Raw genomic sequence first — 14,498 nt, forward strand, 5'->3', positions numbered from 1 at the left:
CTAACTACTGGGCCACATCCTCCTTCCAAAGCCAGGCATAGAACACAGGAGTCCTGGCTGTCTCGGTTTCCGGCTCAGCACGCCCCCTGCTCGATTTGGTGCAGTAATCCCAGTAAGAAAAAAGCAAACTCTGCTCTCAAAGACTCATTTATTTGCTGGTACTTTGCGTCTCTAATGCAGGGAGCTGTATGTGACCCTTCTCCGTTCCAGCCGGGGTTATTTTCAGGCGGTGTCCAGAGCGTCCAGAGGAGACTCTAGCCTCTTGTTCAGCTGCAACCTGTTAGCAGGGCATGAACCAAAGGAACCACTAGATTCCCCCTCCCCTCCCAGAGGTGGGAATACAACCTAGGAGTCCTGCGAGGGCTGGATGACCCAGGAGGTTCAGAAGGCCCTGTGCTGGGAGAGCTATCGACCCTGGACAAAGGAAAATGGAAGATCCAGCTGGATCTATAGAGCCTGGAGTACCCAGCATCCAGGTGATCCATAGTGCTTGGGGCTGGGACAGTCAGATGGTGAGCTATAGAATCCAAGGCAGTGAGATCTATAGGGCTCAGAGCTGTGGAATCCAGGGAGACGCTATCAGACCTGGGGCAGAGGGATCCAGCACGGATCTATAGGGACAGGGGGATGTATAGGGCCCAGGACAGCGGGATCCATGGGGGATATCCAGCACCTGGTCTAGGAGATGCTCCGTGACCGCCTCTGTGTGGCTCTTCCGGCTGTCCTGGCAGTGTTGCCCTTGGCCAGGCGCCCTGAATGTCTCCACAGCAGCCCCTCATCGATGCCCAGCGCTGCCAGCACCTGGGAGAAGCGCCGCTCCACAGCCAAGCGGGCGTTGGTCTGTGGGGCGAGAGGCAGGGACATCATTCGCATCACACACAGAACAGAGCTGGGCTCAGACTGCCCACCCCACTGCCCACACTCAAACCTCTCCTAGCTGAGCTAGTGGGGATCTCCTATAGCCAAGAGAGCAATGGGGGAGTTCAGAACCAGGAATAGAACCCAGGCATCCTGGCTCCCAGCCTCCTTGTTCTAACCACTAGACTCCCCTCCCAGATCTCAAGATAGAACTGAGGAGTCCTGGGTGCCAGTTCCCCCTTCTCTAACCATTAGACCCCACTCCCCTCCCAGAGCCAGAGATGAAACCCAGGAGTCCTGACTCCCAGCCTCCTTCCCCTGCTCTAACCCACTAGCCCCCACTCCTCTCTCACCTGCATGACACGCTCAAAGAGGTAGGGCCGGCTCTCCACCCTCTCTTGGATCTCCCGCAGCTGGGCATCATACTCTGCCATGCGCTGCTGCTCCAGCCTCCTAGAGCAACAGCACAGAGAGGGTGACTGCAGAGAATCCCACCCTCAATCACTGCCCCTCCTTCAGTGCCCATTCACAAGGATGCTCAGGGATCTACTGGATCCTCTGCCCCAGGGCATTGGCTGCATTGGGGGACTATTACCGCCCACCAGAACGGATCCCCCAATCCCAACACCTGGGCTTTAGGTCCTTTAGGATCTGGTCCAGTAGGAACTATAGGGTCTGGGAGAACCAGGGGATATATAGGAGCTGAGCCATTGGGGCTGGGAGATGCAAGAGGCTCTGTGAAGTCTGGGAAATTGTGGGAGATCTATAGGGTATGAGAGATCTGGAGGCTCTATAGGGCCTGGGTGACGGTGGGGGCGCTGGGTGATCCTGCAGAATCTTTGGGTTTGGATTTGAATCTGAAATATGCCTATCAAGCTTATCTCAAATCTTCCCTTTTCACTTAGGTCATTTAACACTTGCCCCAGTCACATGGCTCCCCAGTTTCAGCCCAGCACTCGCTGCAATGTCTGGGCCCAGGAGGCCTCAGGGGTCTTTGTGTGTGTCACTGTTGGTGTCCATGTGGTGTGTAGAGTGTGGATAGGGTGACCAGACGTCCCGATAAAATCGGGACTGTCCCGATATATAGTTGTTTGCCCCATTTGTCCCAATATTTTGCTTTGGTGGCACTCCGGCTTTTTGTTGTTGTTGTTGTTGTTGTTGCTTGGGGCGGCAAAAAGCCTAGAGCCGGCCCTGATGGGGGGGTAAGCCTGTGGCTACCCCGCCATGTGTCCCGATATTTTGTTCTTGTCATCTGGTCACCCTAAGTGTGGATGTGTATCCAAGTGTGTTTGTGTCTGTGTAGGTGTAGTTGTGTGTAGTATGTGTGTGTCTGGGCATTGTGGGGGGATATGTCTGTATGTAGGGTTTATGTCTTGGTGTCAGTGTGTCTGCATGTTCGTGTGGCAGGGTGTTCAGGGTGTGTGTGTTGGGGGGTGTCGTGAGTGTGGAAGTCAGTGTGTCTGGATGTTGGGGTGTGTGTGTCAGGCCGCCTGGATGTCGAGGGGTGTTGGGGTGTCTGGGTGTCAGTGTGTTAGGAGAGAATCTGAATGTTGGTATGCCTGGACGTTGGTGGTGATCAAAGTGTCTGGGAGTTAGTGTGTGCGGAGGTATTGGAGAGGGGTGTCTGTTTGTCTGGAACTGGGCGGTGTCAGAATGTGTGTGTGTCAGTGTCTCTGGTTGTCAATGCGGAAATCAGTGTGTCTGGGTGTTGGGGTGTCAAGGGAGGATAACAGAGGGAGGTGTCAGACTGTCTGGGTGTCCATGTATTAGGCTGATGTTTAGGTGGTGTTGTGTCTGAGTATTGCGGGGGGGCGGGGGGATGAGAGGTGTTGTTGTGGAAGTCGGCACGTCTGGGTGTCGGCGGGGAGATAGTGTGTCTGGGTGTAGCTGGGGTGTCTGAGTGTAGCAGATGTCTGAGTGGTGGTGTGTTGGGGGAGTCTGGTTATCGGGGTGCATTTGTGATGCGTGTCAGCATAGCCAGGGTGTATCTTTACCAGATGTTTCCATGCTGACAGTCTCTCACTCTTGGTTTTTGTATGTGTGTTTTTGTATGTGTGTTTTTTTAACTCCTAATTTTTACACACACACCCCCACACACTTTTGGGTCCCATTCACCCTAAGACCCAGCCAGAATAGGAACAGGATTGTGTGGGGAACCAGCGACACCTAGTGGTTAACAACAATAATAAATACTAAATAGCTACTGATCACTGTTATTAATAATTAATATATCTATATTATATAACAAAGATTAAATACTATTGATAATCATTAATACTAAAATATTAATCACTATTATAAATTATTCAATTAATATTAATGCTAAAGGAGTACTCAAGGACGAGAAGGCCATTGTGGAGAAACTAAATGAATTCTTTGGATCGGTCTTCACGGCTGAAGATGTGAGGGAGATACCCAAACCTGAGCCATTCTTTTTAGGTGACAAATCTGAGGAATTGTCCCAGATTAAGGTGTCATTAGAGGAGGTTTTAGAACAAATTGATAAATTAAGGACCAGATAGTATTCACCCAAGAGCTCTGAAGAAACTCAAATATGAAATTGCAGAACTACTAACTGTGGTATGTAACCTATCATTTAAATCAGCTTCTGTACCAAATGACTGGAGGATAGCTAATGCAACACCAATTTTTAAAAAGGGATCCAGAGGTGACCCCGGCAATTACAAGGCCGGTAAGCCGGACTTCAGTACCGGGAAAACTATAGTAAAGAACAGAATTGTCAGACACATAGATTAACATAATTTGTTGGGGAAGAGTCAACATGGTTTTTGTAAAGGGAAATCATGCCTCACCAATCTATTAGAATTCTTTGAGGGGATCAACAAGCATGTGGACAAGGGGGGTCCAGTGGATATAGTGCACTTAGATTTTCAGAAAGCCTTTGACGAGGTCCCTCACCAAACGCTCTTAAGCAAAATAAACTGTCATGGGATAAGAGGGAAGGTCCCCCATGGATCATTAACTGGTTAAAAGATAGGAAACAAAGGGTAGGAATAAACAGTCAGTTTTCAGAATGGAGAGAGGTAAATAGTGGGGTCCCCCAGGGGTCTGTACTGGGCCCAGTCCCATTCAACATATTCATAAATGATCTGGAAAAAGGGGTAAACAGTGAAGTGGCAAAATTTGCAGATGATACAAAACTACTCAAGATAGTTAAGTCCAAAGCAGACTGTGAAGAGTTACAAAGGGATCTAACAAAACTGAGTGACTGGACAACAAAATGGCAGATGAAATTCAATGTTGATATATGCAAAGTAATGCACACTGGAAAACATAATCCCAACTATACATATAAAATGGTGGGGTCTAAATTAGCTGTTACCACTCAAGAAAGAGATCTTGGAGTCATTGTGAATAGTTCTCTGAAAACATCCACTCAATATGCAGCAGCCGTCAAAAAAGCTAACAGAATGTTGGGAACCATTAAGAAAGGGATAGATAACAAGACAGAAAATACCATATTGCTTCTATATAAATTCATGGTACGCCCACATCTTGAATATTGTGTATAAATGTGGTCGCCCCATTTCAACAAAGATATATTGGAATTGGAAAAGGTGCAGAAAAGGGCAACAAAAATGATTAGGGGTATGGAACAGCTTCCATATGAGGAGAGATTAATAAGACTGGGACTTTTCAGCTTGGAAAAGCGACGACTAAGGGGAGATATGAAAGAGACCTATAAAATCATGACTGGTGTGGAGAAAATAAATAAGGAAGTGTTATTTACTCCTTCTCATAAGGCAGCAGGATTAAAACAAACAAAAGGAAGTATTTCTTCACACAACGCAGTCAACCTGTGGAACTCTTTGCCAGAGGATGTTGTGAAGGCCAAGACTATAACAGGATTCTAAAAAGAACTAGATAAGTTAATGGAGGACAGGTCCATCAATGACTATTAGCCAGGATGGGCAGGGATGGTATCCGTAGCCTTTGTTTGCCAGAAGCTGGGAATGGGCGACAGGGGATGGATCATTTGATGATTACCTGTTCTGTTCATTCCCTCTGGGGCACCTGGGATTGACTACTTTCAGAAGACAGGATACTGGGCTAGATGGACCTCTGGTCTGACCCAGTATGGCCGTTCTTATGTTCTTAATGTTTTTAACAAATATTAAATTAATATTGATTGATATCCATAACTACAAATTAATATTATTCTCTTTTAAGATATCAAAATATTGTTTAGTACTGTTCATAAATACTAAATTAATATCAATAATTCATAAATACTAAATATTAGTTACTATTAAAAGACAGAAGATGAGTTGTGGGACAACGGATAAAGTGGTGGAGGCTTGTGGATAGGGAAGTTAGCCTGAGATTTAAGGATTCTATGGAGGTAAGACAACGACCAAACCAACGGTGACAATACTAACAAGATTTTGGGGGAAATATCCAAACTTATTACAAGTGGACACTGGGTAAGATGAGAGCTAATAGGCTATGCAGTGAAACAGTAGAAGCCATGATGCAGGTAGCCACCATCACAGAAAAGCTGAGGGAGTATCAGCTGAGATGGCTGGGTCATGTGAGACGACGAGATGTGGGATATAGTAGCCAGAGACAAGAACTACTAGTCACAGGACAAAGACCACAAGGAAGACCTAGAAAAAGATGGTTAGAGATGCTGAAGGAGGACATAAAAAGGTTTTTGTCAGCTTGGAAGACCCACTTGACGAGAACGCTTGGAGATGAAGGACAAGAACTGCTGACCCTGAGTGATGGGACAAAGCGAAGGAGAATACAAATAGATACTTAGCTCTTCTATAGTACTTTTCAGCAGTAGATCTCAGGGTGCTTTATAAAGGAGGTCAGTATCGTTATCCCCATTTTACAGATGGAGAAACTGAGGCACAGAAAGGTGAAGTGGCTTCCTCAAGGTCACCCAGCAGGCCACTTGCAGAGCCATGAATAGAACTCAGGTCTCCTAAGTCCCAGTCCAGTACTCTACCCAAGAGTATGCACTGAATACTAAAATATATTGTCATGTTAATAAATATTAAATTAATGTTGATCATTCATAAATACTAAATATTACTCACCACTACTAATTACTAAATATAAATTACTATTGTTAATAAATGTTAAAATATCAGTAGTTCCTGAATACTAAGTTAATATCACTATTAACCATTACTAAATTAATACTGAGAGAGACAAGCTAGGTGATGTGATATTTTTTAATGGACCAAATTCTGTTGGTTACCTCACCCAGCTTGTCTCTCTCATATCCTGAGATCAACATGGCTACAAAACACAGCAAACAATAAATTAATATTAGCGACTATGTTTAAAAATATTATATGAATCATGATTTATACTCATAAATAATATCACTATCAAGAATATGAATATATTCACTAAAGCAGTTAATATTAAATTAAGATACATATTCATAAATACTAAATATCTATATTAATAATTATAGACTCACAGATTTTAAGGTCAGAAGGGACCATCGTGATCATCTAGTCTGACCTCCTGCACATGGCAGGCCACAGAACCTCACTCCTGTAATAGATGCTTAATCTCTGGTTGAGTTACTGAAGTCCTCAAATCATGGTTTAGAGACTTCAAGTACAGAGAATTCACCATTTCAACTAGTTTAAACCTGCAAGTGAACTATGCCCCACGCTGCAGAGGAAGGTGAAAACCACCCAAGGTCTTTGCCAATCTGACCCGGGGGGAAATTCCTTTCCAACCCCAAATATGGCAATCAGTTAGACCCTGAGTAAATGGGCAAGACTCGCCAAGCAGATACCTGGGAAAGAATTCTCTGTACTAACTCTGAGCTCTCCCCTTCGAGTGTCTCATCTCCAGCCGTTGGGGATTTTTGCTACTGGCAGTCACAGATGGGCCACATGCCATTGTAGGCAGTCCCATCATACCATCCCTTCCATAAAATTATCAAGCTCAGTCTTGAAGCCAGTTAGATACTTTGTCCCCACTGCTCCCCTGGGAAGGCTGATCCAGAGCTTCACTCATAAGAACATAAGTGATCTCTCCCCTGCCATCCATCTCCACCCTCTGACAAACAAACTCCTCTGATGGTTAGAAACCTTCACCTAATTTCAGCCTAAACTTGTTGATGGTCAGTTTACATCCATTTGTTCTTGTGTCCACATTGGTGCTTAACTTAAATAACTCTTCTCCCTCCCTGGTATTTATCCCTCTGATGTATTTGTAGAGAGCAATCATATCTCCCTCGGCCTTCTTTTGGTTAGGCTAAACAAGCCAAGGTCTTTGATTTCCCTCTCATAATGTAGGTTTTCCATTCTTTGGCTCATCCTAGTAGCCCGTCTCCGTACTTGTTCCAGTTTGAATTAATCTTTCTTCAACATGGGAGACCAGAATTGCACACAGTATTCCAGATGAGGTAGCACCAGTGCTTTGTATAATGGTACTAACACTTTCCTGTCTCTACTGGAAATATCTAGTCTGATGCTTCCTAGGATTGCATTAGCCTGTTTCACGACCGCATCACACTGATAGCTCATAGTCATCCTGGGATCAACCAATATACCCAGGATTTTTCTCCTCCTCTGTCCAGTGCCAGGTTTACAATGGCGCCAGTGGCTCCATGGAGCTGGGCCCATGCTCAGAAGGGGCCCTGGCCTGCTCCGCTTGCACTGCACCCCAAGACCCCACCTGCCTGCTGGCTCCCTCCCCGCCCCCTACTTGCTCCTCTCAGCCTGCCCGCCGGCTGGCCGGCCAACCACTCCTCTACGTCCCCTGGCCCCACCCCCCTGCTCTTCTCTGCCCCCTGGCAGGACCCCAGTGCATCTCTGGCTCTAGGCCAGTGGGGCCCCGCCTGTATCGCCGGAGCTGAGCTGCCTGGGGCTGGTGCAGGAGCCTGGCCAGTCTCCGCCTCGGGGCGGAAGGGGGTGGACAGTGTGGGGGCTTGGCTGGGCCCCTCCAGGCAAGTGCGTCTTGAGGGAGCCCGGCTGGGGCAGGCCTTGGCCTGGCTGATCGCACCACTCCTGAAGGGACAGAGTGATTCCCGGCCCCGGGACCAGCCCTGGCTGCGCTGCCGGCTCAGCCCAGCAGACACAGTCCGCTCCCAGCAGGGCCGGTGAGTGCAGCCGGGAGGCAGGGCATGGGGGAGTGGGTCTCTGGGGAATCTGAGTTGGGGGACAGGTGCTGGGCTGTGAGGGGGGGGGGAAGATGTGTGTGTTGGGGCAATAGGGAGTGGGGGTTCTGTGGAGGGTGCTGGGCAGTTGTGCTGGGACTGTGGGCAGGGGAGTGCTGGGCAGGGGTGGTGTCGTGCAGAGCGCTGTGCATTTCTGGGGGAGGTCTGTGAGGGGCACTGGGCATAGTGGGTCCGGGGGGACTCTGGTCATAGGGAGTCGGGGGGGTGTTGGGCGGGGGGCTCTGTGGCGTGGCTTGGGCTCACCCCCGAGGGGAAGGGGCATGCTGGCACCACAGGGCCACTGTGAGTCTGGCAACTGCCAGTTCATAAATAGTGCCCTTGCACTGGGCTGGGCAGAGCAGGGCCACCCCTGCCATGCCATGCCCCTGGCTGGTCCCTCGGTCTGGGGAGTGACCTCCCAGCGCCATGCTCCATTGCCTCAATGGGGGCCCACAAATATGTTTGGCGCCAGGCCCACAAAAGGTTAATCCGGCCCTGCCTCTGTCACTTCCAACTGATAAATCCCTAGTTTATAGCAAAAAATCTTGTTGTTAGTCCCTAAATGCATGACCTTGCACTTTGCACAATTAAATTTCATCCCTTTTCTATTACTCCAGTCTACAAGGTCATCCAGATCTTTTTGTCTGATATTCCGGTCCTCCTTGGTTTCGGCAATACCTCCCAAATTTGTGTCATATGCAAATTTTGTTAGCACACTCTCACTTTTTGTGCCACAGTCAGTAATAATTTTAAATAAGACTGGTCCCAAGACTCATCCCTGGGGAAATCCACTAGTAACTTCCCTCCAGCCTGACAGTTCACCTTTCAGTATGACCTGATGTAGACTCCCCTTTAAGCAGCTCCTTATCCACCTTTCAATTCTCATATTAATCTTCATCTTCTCCAATTTAATTAATAATTTCCCATGTGAAACTGTATCAAATGCCTTACTGAAATCCAGGTAGATTAGCTCTACTGAATTTCCTTTGTCTAAAAGATCAGTTATCTTCTCAAAGAAGATCAGATTGGTCTGGTATTTTCTACCTTTTCTAAGCCATGTTGTATTTTATCCCAATGACCATTCACCTCTATGTCCTTAACTACTTTTCTCTTTCAAAATTTGTTCCAAGACCTTGCATATAATTGAGGTCAAACTAACAGTCCTATAGTTTCTTTTTCCCTTTCTTAATAATAGGAACTATATTAGCAATTCTCCAGTCATAGAGTACAATATTAATTTTTAGTGTTAATATTAAATATTGATCATTCATAAATACTAAATATTACTACTCTATTATGAATGGTAAAATATTAATTTCTATGGTTCATAAATATTATGTTAATAATGATCATTGATAGACACCGGGTTAATATCACTATTAACAATTAATAAATACTAGTGGCAAGTAATTAATGTTGTTATTATTCATTAGTATTAATAGTATTGTTGTTATTATTAATAATAATAATAATAATCGTTTATTATGGCAGTGCCTAAGGTCCAGCCAAGGTCGGACCCCATTTTGCAAAGCACTCATCTAACACAAAGTAGCAGATGGTCCCTGCCCAGAAAAGTTTACAGTCTACATAGATCAGACAGACACAGGATGGGGGAAAGGATGTAACACACAAGCGGAGTGAACACTGTGATGAATTAATAATTGAATATTAGTGTGTGGGGTGTGTGTGTGAAATGTCATTGAGGCTGGTGAGGGTGGCTGCTGCCCTTTATTTAAGATAGCAGTGAGAGACAGTAAAGCACCACTCCCAGTACAACAAAGGCTTGCCCAGGGATTGGAACATTGTGGGCAGATGGTTTTGGTTAGGCATGGACCACATGTGCGTGTGTGGCTTACTTTACACTACAAAGTTTTGCCGTCGTAGCTGTGTTGACTAGGAGTGCGAAAAACCTCACACTCCGTGGCTGACATAGCTGTGCCAGCAACGCTTCTGGTGTAGACGCAACTATACTGATACAAGAGTGCTTCTGTAGACTTAGGGCTGGACTACAGCAGACAAAGCTACGTCGCTCAGGGGTGTGAAAAATCCACACCCCTGAGTGACGAAGTTAAGCCGACTGAACCCCCAGTGGAGACAACACTAGTTCGATGGAAGAACTCTTCCACTGACCTAGCCACCACCTCTCAGAGAGGTAGATTTGCTACAATGACAGGAACACTAAATTTAACACTAAATTTCTAGTAATCATTCATGTTTAAAATGAACTACATTACTACGAACTGTTGCGAAACAATTAAATTAATATTGATCACCATTAATAGCGTTACATTAAAATAAATCAATATTATTTATTACTGAATTACTATAGGCTACCACTGATAATTATGCATGTTGATTTCATATTGATCACTGTCAATAACCATACATTTTTATTAAATTTGTTAATACATTCTTTTAAATCATTATTGATTATAATCAATATGTAATTATTGTGTATCTATATTATGAACAATTATTACAATTAATTATTAGTATTTTATCAAGCCCACTGATTTCAAGAAGGCCACTTATGTGAGAAAAGATACACATAAGTAAAAGTGCTCTCTAGATCGTTATTATTAGGTGTATTGGTATCTAGAGGCCCTGACCAAGATCGTGGTCCCTGTTATACCAGGTATTGCACAGACACACAGGGTCTGTCTACTATGCAACTGGGAAGTGTGACTGCAGAATATGTAGCCATTCCTGAGCTAGCTGTAATCCAGCTAGCATGCTAAAAATAGAAGTGCAGTCATGGCCCCACAGATGGTGGAACAGGCTAGCTACCGGAGTACAAACATACGCAGGGTTCTGGGTGGGATTGTACTTGGCTGCTAATCTGTGCTGCCACGGCTACACAGCTATTGTTAGCATGCTACCTGGATCAAAGGTAGTTCAGGTATTTCTGCATGTTCAGCAATCACACCTGCTAAGTGCACTGTAGACAGCCTCCCAGTGAGAGCCAGTCCCTGCCCCAGCGAGCTCCCATTCGAAACAGACAAGGGGCAGAGAGCAAACTGAGGTCCAGAGTGGAAAAAGGGACTTGCTGAAGTACAATGGTAGAGGTAGGAACAGAACCCAGGTGTTCTGAGCACCCGTCCTCTGCCCTATCTACTGACAATTAATTCCTATAAGAGAGGGTAAGGAGCCATGGGTCAGATTTAAGGGGTGCCGGCAGAGCTTGCGGCTGGGCTAGCAGGGGGCTGAGGGTTGGGATAGAGAGGCACCAGCAGCACCATGTGGTGGTTTCCACACTCCTCTCTCTCTCACACCAGGCTACTCCCTTCTTTCTCTCTCCCTTACCTCAGCTCTTCCCTCTTCCTTTGCGTGGTCTGGGCCAAGCTGCCCGGGGGACTGTAGGCTGCCAGGCACTTGGCCACTTCCCTCTGCACCTGCTGCTGCTTGACCCGGCGCTGCTCTGCTCGCCTCTTCTCCTGCTGCTCCCGCCGCTCCCACTCCAACAGCAATAGCCTGCACCAGGAGCAAAGGAGAAGGCTCAGCCAGGTGGCATCTATAAAAATTGTTCCAGGTCCCCTGGCTGGGGGGAATCCCTGGCTGGGATAGCAGGGGGCTGCGGGTCAGGATTGAGGGGCAGAGCTGGGGGCAGAGGGGGCTGGAACCCAGGGCTGGGATAGCAGGGGGCTTTAGGTAGGCAGGCCAGTTGTCTGCTTTTAAGACAGACAGTCCTGCCTTTCTAACATTAGTCCCCCATCCGGCATGCTCTTCAAAATGGTGTCCCTCGTGTGACACTGGTGGAGGAGTGCTCATGCGATTTCCAGTAGCACTGGAATGTTCAGTATTCTGGGAACGTGTGAGTGGCCACCCTCGCTCTTGGTCAGGATTGAGGGGTACTAGCAGAGCTAGGGATGGAATAGCAGAGGGGCTGCAGCAGAGATGGAGGGGGGTGGGGAGGCCAGGACTGGTTTAGCTGGGAATGGATTGAAGGGCACTGTCCATACCTGGTGGCCTCCTGCCGTTTGTCAGAGGCCCTGGTGGGTGGCACCGAGGCCAGGGGGTCAAACTCTGAGCAGGACTGGGACCCACAGTGGAAGCTCCAGAGCTGGCGCAGCTGTTGCTGCTCCCAGTCTCTAAGCTCGTCCCCAGGCTGGTGCTGAGAGCTGCTGGCCGTATGGAGGTGGAAGGGTTTGCAGATGGTCAGCTTGGCTAAGAGGGGGACACAGAAAGCATTAATGGAGGGTCCCAGAACCCCTCCCCCATCAGCTGCACTGCCCCACCCCAGAAGCAGCTGCATCTCAGCACTAAGGGAGGGGTCTCTGTATAAACAGCCCCTGTGCCCCACCCCAGGGATTCCTGTATAAACAGCCCCACCTCAGAGGCAGCTCCCTCTCAGTACCAGGCAAGGGGTTCTGTATGAGCGGCTTCCTCACCCTACCCCAAAAGCAATTGCATCCATCTCTTTGGCTCACCTCTCACTTTCCTCTTCTCCAGCTGCTCCTGGAACTTCTTGTGAAGTGTCTCAAAATCAGGGATGGTCTGGTTGATGATGGGCTGGAACTGGGTCTTGTCTTTGGGGGCCAGCCCCCTGCCCTTCCTTCTGTGCCCCCTGGGGCTTGGGTCCTGGGGCTCTGTGGCCAGGCACAGGGCCTCAGCTCTCAGCCTGGCCCGGAGCTGCTGGGCGGAGGTGACCGCCTCCCAGGCTGGGGAGGACACAGCCTCTTCCAGACTCAACAGCTGTTGAGCTAGCTGGAGCCAGTGCCTCCGCTCTTCCTGGAGCTGGCGTTTGCGGGCCTCGCTCCGGGCCTCCATCTTCCAATACAGTGAGGAGAGGGTGCTGGGGGAGGGATGGGGTGCTTGCTTGATCCTGCCCCGCTCAGCGCTGCTGCGCCTCTGTGAGCTGCCAGCCCGCTGGTCTACACGCCCCTGCAAACCTATCACCGTTGGGCGGACACTCTCACGGGGGGAGTTGTTGGGGGCTCTGCGGAGCTCCCCCTTCTTGGCCTTGTCCAGGGAAGGGGCTGGGAGGAGGGCGCGACCGTTGAGTGAGAATTCCTCCCACATCCACTGGAAGGGGAAGGAGGGGCGGGGACTGTGGGGCAAGGGATCAGGGGTGCAGGAGGGAGCTGGCTTGGAGAAAAGGGTGTCCTCAGGAACGTCTCTCTGCCTGGTGGTGGGAAGGAGAGGAGATGATAAGTGTAAGGTAAGAGCAACGGGGCCATCTAACCTGGTAGCCCCCAGATCAGATCTAAAGGGCTCATCTAGTCTAGTATCACCATCCCTACCATGCCACTCTAGACGAGACCAATGGGTCCATCTACAGGGGATATCATATACTGTCCCTCTGAGCTGGCAACAGACTCCTAGCCACTCCCTCCCCACTCTAACCCAGTAGAGCACACTCCCCTCCCTTTGTCTGTTTAGACTGTGAGCTCTTTGGAGCTGGGACTGTCTCTCACTGTGTGTCTGAGCAGTGTCCAGTGCAGTGGGAGCCCCAGTCTTGGTCAGGGTCTGTGCAGCACCTGGGACAGTGAGGGCCCCTGATCTGGGATGGGGGGGGGTCTGTGCAGCACTCACCAGAATAGGAGCCCTGATATTGATCAGGGTCTGTGCAGCGCCCGGCACAACTGTGGCCCTGGTCTTGGGATCTGTGCAGCACCTTCCCCTAAACAGGTGCTGATCTCAGTCGGCACACCCAGGTGCTACTAATATAATCTCCGTGGAGCTGCAGCAAGGATGAGTTTGTCCCAATGGCCATAAGGATCCCATTCAACCTACTCACCTCCCTGCAGATGGGGCTGAGTCCTGGTCTCCGTCAGAGGTGTCACTCACACATGGCTCCTGCATCTTGCAATGTGGGGCTAGGCTGTCTCTTCTCCCTGAGGGGGGGCCTCTGGGTGACCCCTTCCTCTTCCCTTTCCTCATCAAGACCACGATTCCGTCACCAGAATTGAAAACCTCCTCCTGAAACCGCAGAGCAAAGGCAGGAGGGACCCAGCTTTTCCCCAGGGAGACTGGCTGGCTCAGGGCGGCAGGGAATGGGACATGGGGCCTTTCCCCTTTAGGAGGTCCTGGCTCAAAGCTCCCTAGTCCGCTAGCCCCCACTCCTCCCAAAGCTGGTAGTAGAGTGTCCTGACTCCCACTCCCTTGCTCCTTAGCCAGTGGTGTCTCTCTACAAACACCTACCCAGGATAGTGAAGGAAAGAGAGATGCGCCAGTTAAGGAGACCCTGAGAAAACTAAACCCAACCCAACAATTTTCCCCTGGTGTTTGCCCCTTGGGGGAGTTCCCAACAGCAGGACGATGAAGTTAGAGTTTAGATGTTGGGTCCCCCAAGAGTGGGGGAAGCCAGTACACAGTGGGGAAGAGGGGTACCGGGAGTTACCTCTTGGGGACGAGAACCTGAGAGCAGCCCTAGCAGGTGCACCCTTCCCTTCTTCTGGTAGAGGGTGCCAGGTGCCCGGTCGCTGGGGTCCAAGGAGGGGCTGATGCAGGCGTTGGTGAACATGGAGCGCTGGTGGGCCCCCAGCAT

At 48.9% G+C, this 14,498-nt stretch overlaps 1 protein-coding gene across 1 annotated transcript; it reads right to left on the reverse strand.

Moving 5' to 3' along the window:
* Nucleotides 1-209: 209 nt before the first annotated feature.
* On the reverse strand, nucleotides 210-14,498 carry TSGA10IP (testis specific 10 interacting protein). The gene is made up of 8 exons (XM_074959735.1): nucleotides 14,352-14,498; nucleotides 13,749-13,930; nucleotides 12,439-13,133; nucleotides 11,971-12,175; nucleotides 11,315-11,482; nucleotides 1,212-1,311; nucleotides 674-840; nucleotides 210-277 (listed from the first exon to the last, which is right to left on the reverse strand). Exons 1-7 carry the CDS (start codon nucleotides 14,496-14,498, stop codon nucleotides 679-681), a joined length of 1,659 nt encoding a protein of 552 aa, XP_074815836.1. The 3' UTR covers nucleotides 210-277; nucleotides 674-678.

The sequence above is a fragment of the Natator depressus genome, chromosome 7 (genome assembly GCF_965152275.1).
Source record: "Natator depressus isolate rNatDep1 chromosome 7, rNatDep2.hap1, whole genome shotgun sequence".
Lineage (NCBI taxonomy): Eukaryota > Metazoa > Chordata > Testudines > Cheloniidae > Natator > Natator depressus.

Coding starts and splice junctions, on each gene's coding strand:
- TSGA10IP (XM_074959735.1), bottom strand. CDS start 14,498: ATGCTGGGGGCCCACCAGCGCTCCATGTTCACCAACGCCTGCATCAGC. Junction 11,483..11,970: donor AAACGGCAGGAGGCCACCAG/GTATGGACAGTG, acceptor CTCCTGGTGCAG/GCTATTGCTGTTGGAGTGGG. Junction 1,312..11,314: donor AGGAAGAGGGAAGAGCTGAG/GTAAGGGAGAGA, acceptor CTGTTGCTCTAG/GAGGCTGGAGCAGCAGCGCA.